Source organism: Heloderma suspectum, chromosome 4 (assembly GCF_057233095.1).
Source record: "Heloderma suspectum isolate Gila_16-S chromosome 4, 16-S_ref, whole genome shotgun sequence".
NCBI lineage: Eukaryota > Metazoa > Chordata > Lepidosauria > Squamata > Helodermatidae > Heloderma > Heloderma suspectum.
Window position 1 is genome coordinate 314600915 of NC_139461.1, and position 13532 is coordinate 314614446.

At 57.3% G+C, this 13532-nt stretch overlaps 1 protein-coding gene across 1 annotated transcript; it reads right to left on the reverse strand.

Annotated features, from left to right (window-relative positions):
* Positions 1-3148: 3148 nt before the first annotated feature.
* LOC146349100 (eppin-like) lies at positions 3149-11671 on the reverse strand. The gene is made up of 4 exons (XM_084854953.1): positions 11553-11671; positions 10044-10220; positions 6840-7007; positions 3149-5183 (listed from the first exon to the last, which is right to left on the reverse strand). The coding sequence occupies exons 1-4, from the start codon at positions 11638-11640 to the stop codon at positions 5164-5166; spliced, it is 453 nt and encodes a 150-aa protein (XP_084711079.1). The 5' UTR covers positions 11641-11671; the 3' UTR covers positions 3149-5163.
* Between the last annotated feature and the right edge of the window lie 1861 nt (positions 11672-13532).

Here is a 13532-nt window from a genome sequence, read left to right on the forward strand (position 1 = left end):
CTCCGCCATTGTGAATGAAACAGGGCCACTGATACTATGAATGGAAAAAGGAGGGTACTCATTGCAGGAGCAGCCCTACTGCCAATGGGGGGAAAGAGGGAGTTGGGGGGGAACAGCCCCACCCCTTGACCACGTCACAGCCACATCACAGAGGCACGCCCAGGATTTAATGCAGAGGGCCGGGGCATACTGCACGAGAACTGCCTGGGAGCCACTTTAAGTAAAAAATACAGAGTAAAAGGACTTGCAGAAAACGCAGCTTTTCAGGAGGGATGCAGCCAGCTGGCTGCGGATTGGCCGCAACGCGAGGTCCCTAGCGACTTTAAGCCACAGCCGCATCAGAGGAAACCTCCCAGGTAGACAGGCCCTGGGTTTTCTCTGCTCTGTGATTTATTTGGCTGTTGTTACTTTTGTGCTAATCTGCTTGTTGGACCTTGGACTGTTTCCACAGCAACCCTCCTGTGCACATCCCCGGTTTGGCATTCCAACCTGCTTCCCGCCAGCTGAAAGCCCACACCACTTCGCTGCCAGTCTGAAGACAGCTCCAGTGCAGGGCAGATTGTTTCCAGCCGGAATGGGCAACACAGAGGCTGTGCTGCACGCAAGCCGCATGAAGCATCGACCAGACCTAAACACAGGAGTGTGGGCTGAAGATGAATGTGGCTTCCGGTAGAGAAGCCAGGTTTCTGCAAGGGCTTCTCAAGCTGGGCCCCATCTACGGAGGCTTTTACTCCGGTTCTACTCCACCCCCAAATCGGTGGTGTCAGATGATGCACACCGCCCTCCTTAGCTAGCCCGGCATGCCTTGCCCTAGATCCAGGTTTTTTTCAAACTCATTTTGTGTTGGATTTTCCTGTCATGGAGGCTTCAGTGCTGTTCAGGGGTCTGTGTGGCCTCAGCTGGCTTCGGCGCGGGCTGGCGGAAGCGACGCTGATTGGCAGAAGGGAAAGCAGCCTGGGGCGGGGGGAGAGCAGAGGGGTAAGCAGGTGTCCCCAGAAGCAACTCATTGCCTTCAGTTCCACGTCGCTGCCTCTCCATTTAAATTGTCGACCTTGGAGTGGGGCAGGGGAGCCAGCCCTGCTGTTTTGAAACTGTGCAGCTACGCAGGAGCCCAGCCAAGAAACGGTGGACGCCTGCTGATTTGAAGCTGCGCAGCTAAGGAAGGGTGGATGCAGGGCAGGCATTTTTCATGACCGCATACCCAGAAGCACTACACTGAGCCTGTGTTTGTGTGTTGGGGGGAGGGAGCCTGTTGATTGGGCAGCTGAAACACATCAAAGACGACGTGCTCGTCGCGCTCCCTCCTCACCGGCTCCGCACTCTCTGCACTCGGCACCTCTTGCACTCCCGCTCATTCTGCTCAGTCTCCAGGGGGCAGCAGCTGCCTGCTTGCCTGCCCACCTCAGAAATGTGTGTGCGCATGTGGGGTAAACAGGGTTTGTCCTGAACCTCTGCTCCTAAGCAAGTCCTGCACTGCACTTCATTGACCCACGAGGGAGGGGGAGCCAGCCGCCGCTCAGTGGCTGCCCCGCGCCTGCGCAATTGCTGGCGTTTGTTTCTACTTGCGGCGGGACTCGCCTGCCCCAACGAAGGCAGTTTCAGTTCCCATATGCACTTCAAAAGCGGAGGAATACAGCACTGCTTGTACCGCAGAAAGAGCCCATTCGATTCGGTGGAAATGCAGATTTTGCCCAAATTGCTTCACAAGGCGTTTCCGTGTAGATTGGGTCCTGGTCAGCTGCAGGCTCCAGCCAGCTCCCCACTGCAACTAATCAAGGGCCTGCAGATGCCCTCCTCCCGAGAAGCCCTTGCTTGCAGCCTAGTGCTGCGCCTACGCGAAGCCAGCTGCATGCGCCTCTTTAACCAGTGGTTAATTCCTGGGGAGTTACGGGAGGGGCCTGCTCCTGCTCAGACTCTTGAGTCCTCCAGAGATGCATGGGAGGGGCCTGGCTGCTCATTGGAAGGGTGGCGTGGTATCCCCTGGGTCCCCCCCCCCGGCTCCTGGTCCGGTCAGCTCTCTTTGTCCAGTGAGGATGAGTCCTCCCAGGGAGGCATGGCACACACTTGGAAAACTGGGTACAGTTCTGGTCACCATACCTCAAGGGGGATACTGGAGATCTGGAAAAGCTGGAGAAGAGGGCAGCCAAAATGATCAAGGGGCCAGAGCGACACCCCCATGAGGCAAGGTCACAACGTCTGGGACTGTCAGCTTAGAAAAAGGGCGAATGAGGAGGGCACGATAGAGGTGCATCAAGTCATGCATGGCATCTAGTAAGTGGGGAGGTTTTCCTTGTCTTGCGACATTAGATCCCAGTGGGGTCATCCCATGGAGACAATGGATGGGAGATTCGGGGCAGACAAAAGTAAGGACCACCTCTTACAATGCAGTGCCGGGGTTCACTATGGAACTCACTGCCACAAGACGGAATGATGGCCTCCAGTTGGGATGGCTTGAAAAGAGGATTAGACAAATTCATGGAGGATGAGGCCGTTAATGGCTGCAGGCCACGGAAGGCCACGTGGAGCCTCTGCTCGTGGGAATGGGAAGGGGGGCCTTGGGATGAGTGGGGGGAGGGGTGACGACAGGCGGCCCAGGCAGCGCCAAGGGTCCTTGTGCCACACCAGCTGCCTCCCCTCCCCTCCTCTCCATGGAGCAAAGCCCGGCCGAGTCTCTGCGCTGAGCCCCTTTGGGGGTGTCGCGGCATGTGCCCAGGCTTTGCTTGGGAAATGCATTTTGGAATCAAAGACAGTGAGTGACAGCCCGTCTGACAGTGAGGGTGAGCCCCAGAGGCCAGGCTGAGAGCAGCCCCTCCCCTCCCCCTGCGCCCCTCCCTCAGGCCTTCTGCGGGGCAAATGGCAGAACTAGACTGGCGCGGTAGGAACAGGCACGTTGAGCAGACTCAGGCCTTTCCAGGCCACCCCACGCACGGAGGGGGCCCAACAGCCACCAGGGGCAGGAACAGCTTGGCTGGGACTCCGAGAATCCCTGGCCAAATCCCCACTGGGCAGGACCAAGGGCAAGCGGCGGCGGCTGCATCTCTCCTGGGCCCACGCTTGGCGGAACGTAGGACCTCGCCTCAGCACAGCCCACTTTGCTTATTTACCCCCAGTCAGCGTCCCTTTGCACACAAGCACGCACCGCTGCATTGCCAACTGAATAGAAAAATATATTTCAGGGAAGTTTGGCGGGTTCATGGAGCAATGGGGGAGGGGGAAGCAACTACTAGTTACAAAGAAGCAGAAGTTCAACCTCGAGCGTGGTCTTCCCGTGCCGCAAGTGCACGTGCACCAACAAAGAAGGTGCTGCTGGAGTCCAAGAGGTCCGCAGTTGTTCTGTGAGCAGGGGGAGCCGTCTGTCTTCAGGCTTTCCAGAAGGTCAGTTAGTTTACAGCACAGCAAATGTGCAGTTCTTGATCCAGATATATGCCCCCCCTCAGATGCGTGCACGCACACACGCACGCGCGCACACACACAGTTTCTGATGCAGTGAGTTTGCATTTTCCCAGCATTCAAGCAGCAGCATTTTTCTCTGGGGTTACACAGATTCTCCCTTTCCTTCTTCCTTTCTTCCAAGGCACTTGGGACAGTGGTGTTACCCTCGTTTTATCCTTGTGAAGAAAGAGCGGCTGGCCCAGGATCAGCCAGCATGCTTCATGCGCGCTTAGTCTCCCTGATCTAAACAGCACGCTCCAAATACTGGCTCTCCGTTTGTCCCAGTGTCTGCCCATCTATTGCCTTTGCAAGTCCTGTCTGGACTCTGCTTCCAGGCGTCCCATAGCAGGCACCACAGATCTGGATTAGGCCAATTCATGGAGGACAAGGGCCATTGACAGCTACTAGTCATGATGGCTCTATGTTGCGTCCTGGATCAGAGACGGTGTGCCTTCACAGATCAGCTGCATGGGAGCACAAGCGGGAGGGTGCTGTTGCACTCATGTCCTGCTTGTGGGCCTCCCATGGGGCAGCTGGCTGGTCATGCCGTGCCAGCAACATCACTAGTAACGCAACACAGAACTGCCTCTCCTGCGCCCAGGTTCATGCCATTCTGTGAACTTCTAATGTTTTCCGTTTCTTTTCGGGCCATGTGCAAGTATACTACTAAGGAGAACATTTGGGGAGGAGGTGTTTAACTGTCTGAAACTTGGGAGCCCTTATGTATATCACCTTCACACTCCCCAAATATTCCAAATTTGAACAAGGAGACGGTCAACTCAAGGCCTGGGGGTTAGGCCTTTTCGTTTTGGGGGAGTGGCCCCACCCCAGGCCTTGGCATGCGGAGCCGACTCCAAATGGTCTTCCCCTGTTTCCCTAAAAGCCATGACTCGGCTTCCGAGTGGGAGCCAGTCTGCAAGGCTCTCTGCTTGGGCAAGGGCGCCTTTATGGGGGCAGCAGCAATCCTTCCTTTATGGGGGCAGCAGCAATCCTTCCTCCCAGAGCGCCTCACCACACACCGTTCACACACGTGCTTCGCTCCACGCAAGACAAAACAGCCCAGGTTGGCCAGCGGCCTCTCAGGCGTGTCTGGCAGGCCGCCAGGAGGAGACTGCAGCCGGCGCCAGGCGGGCAGCGGAGCAGGCAGGTCCGGAGGGGCCACCAGCGCAGCCAGGGCGCACTGCGGGAGGGGCCAGCGCCCGGAGAGCCGCCCAGCCGCGGCCCTTGGGTTTACTCATCCCCAGCGCCCTCCCTGGGCCCAAGAGAAGGGGCCTGCCCTTGGCCGAGCCGAGGGCGGAGCACCGGGAGGCACGAACTCCCACTCTCGCCTGCCACCGCTGCCGTTCGAGGAACTGAGGACGGCGCGGAGGGAAGGCGCTGCGGCGGGGAGCTCTGACGCTGCGCGGACGCCTCCGTCGTGATGCAGACAGCCCGGGGCTTCCGTCCCCCAGGCACTGCCGCCTCACAGAAGCGTGTCAGGTGCGTCTCACGGGGGGCAGCTCCGGCAGTCGCGGGAGCCGAGAGCAGGGTGCTCCCCGGGGTGGGAAGCAGCTCCGCCTCCCCCCCGCCCAGAGCCTCCACGCCACCCTCGCCCCGTTTCTGGGAGGCGGCGGAGCCCCCGGCACGCTGCTCACCACCAGCAGGCCAGGGAAGCAGCCGCCGCTGTGGGGCGGAGCGCGGAGCTGGGCCTTGCGCCGAGGGAGAGGAGAGCGGAGGGCGAAGCATCTCCGCCTAGGGCTCGGCTGGCGTGCCTGGAAAAGAAAGGGCGACTGCTTAGAGGACGGCCGGTGAAATTCCTCCCCCAGAATTCCTCGGGCTCCAGCGCTGATCATGGCCCTGCGCCCCCACCCGTCGGGCTTGACCACCCCGGCAAGCCGCGAGCAGGAGGCTGGCTGAGCTCCTGGCGGGCCAGTGCCATGCCTGGCTGGCAAGCAACGCGCTGGGCTTGGGAGCCACGCCACGCCCAGCTTCGCTCTGCGGGCACAGCTGCAGGGGGCGCCCTCGCCCTTGAGCAGCAAACGCAAGGCAGTGCCCGTGCCAGGGCAGCCCGGCCATCAGGCAGGGTGAGGCCACCGCCTCAGGCAGCGGATCCAGGGGGGTGGGAAGTGAAGGTGAAGTGCTGGAAGACAGGGCCCTGTGTCCCCCACCTGGCTTGCTCTGTGCCCCCTAAGCTAGCCTGCTGCCCTCAGGTGCGGTGGAGGACATCACTGGCCTCTCACCCATGTTGAAGCAAGATTCAGGCTCAGCTGCCAATCTGGTCGGCTTTGGGTCAGGGGTGGGGGGCACCTTGTCCTCTCCCCCAGGCAGCAAAATGCCTCGGGCCATTCCCAGCTGGTTTCCAGCACAGGAGCTGTGTCGCTAAGGCCTGGGCTCTCCCTCAAGCACCTCTCTGGAGACATTTAATGTGGAAGGGACCCCCTGGCCTCCTGCCATGGCAGAAGCTCAGCAGCAACGCTGGCCAGAAGGCCCTTGTCTGCATCGTTGCGCCCATTCGGCCCAGCAACAGCCACTTGTGTCCTCCATGGCGAGAAAGAGGGGACGCATCATGAAAAGAGAAGGGAGGAGCACATGGATTTGCATACGTTAATGTCTATGCAGAGATGCATAATTTATATATATAAGCACTTTCTAATATAATTTAAATAGAAATGCAATGCTTCCCACCACCGTGGGCAACTTCAAGGCTCCTGTTCTCCGTTCTTCATTGTCTGTGAACAGGCTTGGGACTGAGCAGCGCCTCAACCGGAGGATGCCTTCAAATGGAGGACTGTCCTCTGTAAAATGGGACATCTGGCCTCCCTGCACCCCATCCTCCGAGAGGTGTCAAAACCTTGCTGAATCCCAGCAGCTAAAGGGGTTTGGAACTCTGCAGAACAGCAGCACAGGGGCCTTGGGGCCGCCAGGTGTCCTGCCTTGCAGAGGGCAGCCCTCTATTGCAAGGGTTGTCAGAGGAGAGTCCTCTAGCTGAAGGGCTGTCTGGTCCAAGTCTTTAAAGACAAAGAATCATAAGAAGCCGGGGATACAGGAGGGCCCTGAAGTTCTCCATCCACAGTGAGCACCTGAACAGCAGAGTGAGCAGGCAGGTACACGGGTCACCTGGTCACAGTCTTCCCCACTATCATGAAATATACTGTGTTTCTATTGAAGTTATAGCAGTCTTTCTAAAACGGCATCCTTGGCTAACCATTAGCGTATGCACATCTCATGCAGCCTGATGCCCTCTTCAGCCTCTTTTGGGGGGCTGTGCAAGCTGCCGCCTGTGCTCCGGATGGCTGCAGAAGGGAGGGGCTCCTGGGTCTGAACCAGGCCTCGGGGCACAGAAGACCAGCAAGGGGTCTGGCTTGAGCATCCGACATCCCTGATCCTCCCAAGGTTTGCACTCAGTCAGCTGAGCAGAAGCTACTCACCAGGGTACCCGCAGGTTCTGAAACACTCGTCTTCAGTCTCAAAGTTGTTTTTGTTTCCACCACAGCCACCATAGACAAACTGCTCACATTTCTGGGTGGAGGCATTGTAGAAGTAGCGTGCAAACATAGCTTTGCAGTTTCCGCAGACAGAGGGCAGCTGACAAAAGTCTGCAGCACCCAAAGAGAGGGAGAGAAGCAGCAAAAGTGTGGTGAGACAGGCCTTTGGAGGAAACGGGAAGCCTCTGAAGGCCCCAGCCTGAACTGGCAGGACTGTCCCCTGTGGGTCTTCTCGGTATGCAGGTGAGAGGGAAGGGCAGAGGAAAGCCCTTTGCACAACAGGCCAGACCCAGCGTGACAACCCTCATCACAGCCAAGCCTATGGCAGGGGATGCGGAGACATTTGTGCTTGGCCATGTGCTTGCTGTGGATGGACATCACCCACACATGCACAGGGAAAGCCACGGCTCTCAAAGTACAAGGGAACGCATGTCTGCAAGATGCCCGCTGCCCTCTCCTTCTGTGCCATTGTTCCTGGTCCAACTTCTGCCCCAAGCATTGGGGTGAGGAGAGGTTGGGAAGTCCTGTCTCCCAGGGCACAGTCACGCCATGCTGAGTTTGGGGCCAGATGTTTGGGGACCAATTCCCATGCCCCCCCCCCAGGGCTGCTTAGGCTCACACTGATGGCCCGTCCATTCACTCAAGTGAGGGAGACAACTGCACGGTCCAGGCTTTGGGGGTGCAGCTGGCTCCCTTCTCTCAGTGTGGGGATGCCTCATAGCACAGAAGGGATGTGGCTTCCGTGGCGACATTTCCCAGACTTTGTGCGCTGCCAGCCATACCAGGAGCATGGGCAGCCACCCTTAGAAGAAGGATCTGCACTTGGGTGCCGGGGCAGGGATGGACTCAGCCAGTGGCGGCTCGTCTTCCTTGAAGCAGAGCCTGGGTGCATCTCTGCTGCTTTGACACAGCCGTTCCTGAGGTTTTGTGCTGCGTGATTCCCCGGCACCTGTTCTGGGGTCTGGCTGTGGGCACTGGTGATTTCAGGGTTTTAGCAAGGGCAAGATTCAAGAGGCCTGAACTGGACAAGTCCATTCTTCATCGCTGGGGATACAGTTTGATCCCTTTTTTGAAGTACCTCTCAAACTCCAGTTTCAAAAGCAACCATTTGCGAAATCTCAATTCGTATTCTATATTTTTGCCCAGCATTGAATGTGTGGAAAAAGTTCCTTTCAGTCCTGCCTTCTGGAATACACTGGAATGATCAAGCCAAATTTGTCCAGAAAATGCCTGCATGGCCCCAAGAGCTGGGGCTGAGTTTCAAGCAACACCCACGCGGCTGAACGCTCCAGCATATACATAAACACAACCGCACTGGCAAGCCGGCAACAGCCAGGATGTGCAGGTCCCTGAGGCTCTAGGAGAGGCCAGAACTGAACTTCCTGAGTCTTGCATTGTCTTGGCTCCTGCCTGCCTCCAGTGTTATTGTGTGCTGTGACAACAGCACCCTGGCCCAGCCCACATGATGCAGCTGGAGGTGGTTCCCACCCAGCACAAGACACCAAAGAACAAAGAAGCGTGAGGTGAGCCACCCTGAAGGGTGCAGGGACATCTGTCAGCTTCTCTCTCTCTCCAAGACGTGATGCTCGTTCCACCAAATTTACTGAAAAGGAGGGGTTTGGAACAGGAAGCAACTGGCTGGTTTCCAGACACCATTTCAGGCATAGCTGTGGAGAATTTTTGCACCAGTGCAGCCCCACAATGGGAGAAGTTGCACAGGGCAAAGTTCCCCCTACTTTGGGCTGGTAAAGGCATGGAATGCCTGTCCTGTATGGAACCTTGCACAGTGTCACAAAGAGGAGGAAATCACCTCACACAGGTCACAGGCTCAGTGCTTGCAACCGTCCAGCGATCTGGGGCATGATGTGTAGCTCCTGCCATTTCCTACACATCTGGCTCCAGATCTTGGACTTAAGGGTGGGGAGGAAGGCAGGATACAATGTACAGTTTGTCTCCCAGGAGGCGTTGGTGAAACAGCCACATTTCCCCCTCTTTGGGTCTTACACCATTCTCCCTCTATTCGTCACCCGGAAGTCAGCATTGCCAGGGTCACCACACACATTTTGTGTGACACTGTTAATATTTAATTTTTAAAAAACATTGTAAAGACATTTAAAGGCAGCAATTACTCAGTTATTGCTTGAGAATTTGTCCTCCTGCTTAATCTCTGCTCTGCCTGGACCTAGGCCAGGTGTCGCATTCAGACGCTGAAGCCAGCTACGTGCACCAAGGTTCCCTCCAAGGACTCACTCCAACCAGCCACGGGCCTCCACTGCCTTCCTCCCTCCCTCATGCCTCCTCCCCTGCCCCCTACCCATTGAGCCAGGCCAGTCTCTGGCTTCCTCATGAGCTAACACCATGCTGCCTAGGTAGGCCTGTGCCCTGCAGTCTCCCCTGCTCCCTGGCCCACTTTGGACTCCCCGGACAAGGGCAGTGAGCACAAGCTGGCCTGGAGGCCGCTTCTCACAGATGCCTGAGCCAGGGTGTTGGGGGAGCAGAAAGCATGCTCTCGCCCCTCCAACTGGAGGCCATTGTCTCTCCACCCTGCTAGCCAGGGAGCCTGACCCCGATGCCGCAGCCGCTCCCGCACTCCCGGAGAGCCAGCAAGAGAGCCTGCTCATCACCAGTTCCAATGAAGGCAGCTGGGGGGCGGGGGGGCAGCTGGGCACGGGGATTGTCGTCCATGCGTCACAGGCAAGCAGCCTTCCAAAGGCAGGCTGCATAACGCTGTGTACTTTCCAGCAGCATCATACTTGTAACATCATCCCTGCAGCATTACATATGCGCAAACAGCAGCATGCCAGAAAACCATCGCCCTTTGCCACTGTCCAATGTGGCAATAATGTGTTTCTATATGGCCAAAATGGGAATCCACAGCAATAACGTATGTCCTGGAGATGTTTGCTGGGACAGGAATCTGTGGGTTTCCCCACCAGAAACGCACCAAATGGAAAGGAATACATTTCTTTAGACTGGCTGCCTCCATCGCCGCTTGCCCCATTCGGCCCTAGTCACAAGACCTTAAAGAGAAGGGCATGGCGTGGGAGGGGGCTCCTTAAAATGGCCCAAGTCCCCGTTGCCCAAAGCAAGCTGCCAGAACGGAGGAGCAGCAGGGGAGCCAGCCAGCCCTGCAATCCGCCTGCTCACCAAAGACCGCTTCCTGGCAGATGTAGCCACAATCCCCGGGGCAGCACTTCTGGGTCCCCGGGCACTGGGAGTCCGCCGCACAGGTGGAGCAGGACCCGTTCGTGAGGCAGGCGCCGCAGTCCTTCTCGTCGAAGACGTCCGCCAGCGGTGGCACATTGTAGCAGTAGCCTTGCTTGGCTGCAAAGCAAGGGGCACAGCTGAAGCGCAGGGAAGGGGGGCTGCGGAGCCCAGGGGCCCTCTCCAGAGCTGCGCCACAAAGCAGGAGGCGCTGGGCTGAGGCCTGACTGGGTGTTCCCTAACCTAAGCACCTCGCCCCTAATCCCAGGCATGTGGGAGCTGGCTATGGGGGAGAGCAGGTGTGTGCGTGTGGGGGGGGGGGTCTAGGCAGGGACGAGAGAGACCTGGGTTCAAACTCTCAGTGGATGAGCTCAGGCCAGTCACTCTCCATTGTCTTAACCTACCTCATAGGGTTGTTGTGAGGATTAAAAGGGGAGGGGGGCGATCTAGGCCAGCCTGAGCTCATGGAAGAAGCACGGCAGACTGAGGTTATAATAATCCCCAAGACTGAGGGGAACCGCTTTGGGATTTTATTATATTAAGCAGTATAGAAGTATTACTAATAAATAACATAAATAAAGGTTTCTGCGCATCAGAGAAACCACCACCTCTACTTCTGTTTCACATGTTGCCAAAGGACTGAGCACAGGCAGTGAAAGATTGGCTTCTGAGCCCTGGCGTGAATTAAGTTCTGCTCATCCCAATGTACCTAACATCTGATCAAAGAAAACAGAAACATCCATGCTGCATTTCTCCCACTCCTAACACACTCAGATATTCAGGATTTCACACACCCACTAGAAAAAGCAGTGACATCCAGTTCCAAGAAAGGCACCCATTTTGCAAGATCCAGCCCAAAACGTTCGGGGTGCCCCAAGTGCTCTTGGAAGGGCTGTGCTCAGATGCACACAATTTTAGAGCTGTGCCCCAGCCAGCAGCATTTGCATTAGTGCCCCTGCAAGGGATCCTGGGGTGCAATGCTCAGATCTCACACTGCTTCATTGGCACCCCTAAAAGCGCACATTTCATCCCCAGGAGGTTGCTTGTGCAGTCTAGAGCAGAGGTGGGCAGAAGATAGATCTCCAGATGCTTTAGACTTCATCTCCCAGAAGCCCCTGCCACATGGCCAGTAGTCAGAAATGCTGGGAGCTGAAGTCCAAAACATCTGGAGATCTACTTTCTGCCCACCCCTGCCCTGATCACCATGCTTGTCCTAGATTGCCAGCCAAACAAATCCCATGGCAAGTAAGCCCCACATTTGGCCTGGGGTAGGAGAGAATGCACATGGCACCCCTGAAATGGGCTCAGCTGGAGGGTGGGTGGCTGCCCCATAGGTGCGGGGGGGCTGCAGAGCAGCATCTTCTCCCGAGGCGAGTCCACCACCCGAGCAGGGGGGGGGGGGCTGCATTCCCCTTCTGCTGCCTGCACTCCCGTCCCGCCACCTGCACCCACCTTCGCTTGTGCTGATGGCTGAGGAGGGCAGCTGGGCCGCAAGGGCAAGCAGAACCAGGGCGAGGACGAGGGGGCTGCTGGCCTTCATGGTGATGCCGGAGCCTTGTCTGAGCCCCACGGAGTGGAGCAGCCTGGATTTAAAGAGCCAGGCAGGTGGGGCGGGCTGCCAGGGGATGTGCTGGGGCTTGCCACATGCCTGCTCCTGGCGGCTTGTTGAATTCCCCTCTAATCCGGCCCCAGAGCCCAGCCCTGCCCTGCCCTGCCCTGCCCTGCCCAGACAGACGTGTTCCCAAAATATGGGGGAGGCGTAGCTGGGTGACACCCAGACATGGGGAGACCAGTCGGACGGGAGCCTGGCCGTGGGGCCTCGCCTCTCTCTTCGGGTGTCGGCCCCGCAAGGCGGTGGCTGCGCAGGTGGAGTGGGGCCCCAGAGGGGGCGCCAGGGTGACCTGCACCCAGCTCTGCCTCTGTCCCATACACTGCCTGCTCCTGGCACAGCAAAGGCTGCCAGGCCACCTTTTGGAAGCGCTGATGGGAGCGAGGGGAGAGCCCTGGTGAGCGCAGAGCCCCCCAGGGAGCCGTGCCACCCCACTCAGAGGACAGTCCTGCAACTTCAGCTCCCTCGGGGCTTGGCTGGTGCCAGTCTCCCTGCCCACTCCACAGCCCATCCTTTAGCATGGTGCATCTGCCAGGCGGGCACAGGGATGGGCACTCCACCAGGAAAATGGAGCATTCCCAGACTGCATCAAGCAGCCGAGACCAAGGGTCAGGACTGGCCTGGGAGGGAGGTTGCTGATGCCGCCCAAGCACCTTCCACAGCAGGCTGGTCATAGAATAGAATCATAGAATAGTAGGGTTGGAAGGGGCCTAACAGTCCCAAACGGGCAAATGAGCCATGGGCCACCCTCCCCTTCTCTCCCCCTGCCCCAGCTTTATTCCCTGACTGCGCCACCCGCCCAGCGCCGCCTCCGGGCTGCGCTGCCCATTTGCTCTGCTGAGCCGCTGGCCCCCAACCCCGCATGGGCCTGGCCCACCCCTCCTGCCTCCGCTCGCCCTTGCCAGGGCCCACCCTGAGCCTCCAGCTGGGCTACTAGCACGCTGGGAAAGGAATTCAGGGACCAAGGGCCTCTTTCTCTTTCCAGTCCGCTCAGGGCCCTCGACCAGGACCGTGTTTCCACGACGACAGATGGGTGAAGCAAATAAAGGAATACCGGATTTTTCATGGAATTGGCAGGGCTCTACGCAGGGCTCCAGAAAGGACTGCACCGCACCATTGTAAGTCGCTGACAGAAACATACTTCCGGGGGGGGGGGGGCGACTGGAAGTGAACATCATTAGATTGACAGGGGCTGCTCATCCAGTAAGAGAGGCTCCGCCCTCCAGGCTCTACTCCCCTTTCTCCTGCCCTCCTGGTTAGGTGGTGATGCAAAGGACTGAAGCTGGTATTAATTACTCCTGAAAAGCCTTGAACCAAACAGTAGAGACACACAGCTTTGGAAATAGTGCTTCACAGCGGAGTTACTATGCCTTTCACCAGATGAATACATGATGTACCCTGGGTGTATTTAGAGTTTTTGGCTTAATGGCAATCTCAGTAAATTTGGGAACAAGCCTCATTGACTGCAACAGTACACAGAAGAACTATACAGGAAAGATCTGAATGTCCCTGATAGCCATGATAGTGCGGTCACTGAACTTGAGCCGGACATCCTAGAGAGTGAAGTCAAGTGGGCCTTAGGAAGCATTACTAACAACAAAGCTAGCGGAGATGACAGTATTCCAGCTGAGCTATTAAAAATCCTAAAAGATGATGCTGTTAAAGTGCTGCACTCAATATGCCAACAAATCTGGAACACTCAACAGTGGCCACAAGACTAGAAAAGATCAGTTTACATTCCAATTCCAAAGAAGGGCAATCCCAAAGAGTGTTCAAACTACCGCACAATTGCGCTCATTTCACATGCCAGCAAGGTGATGCTC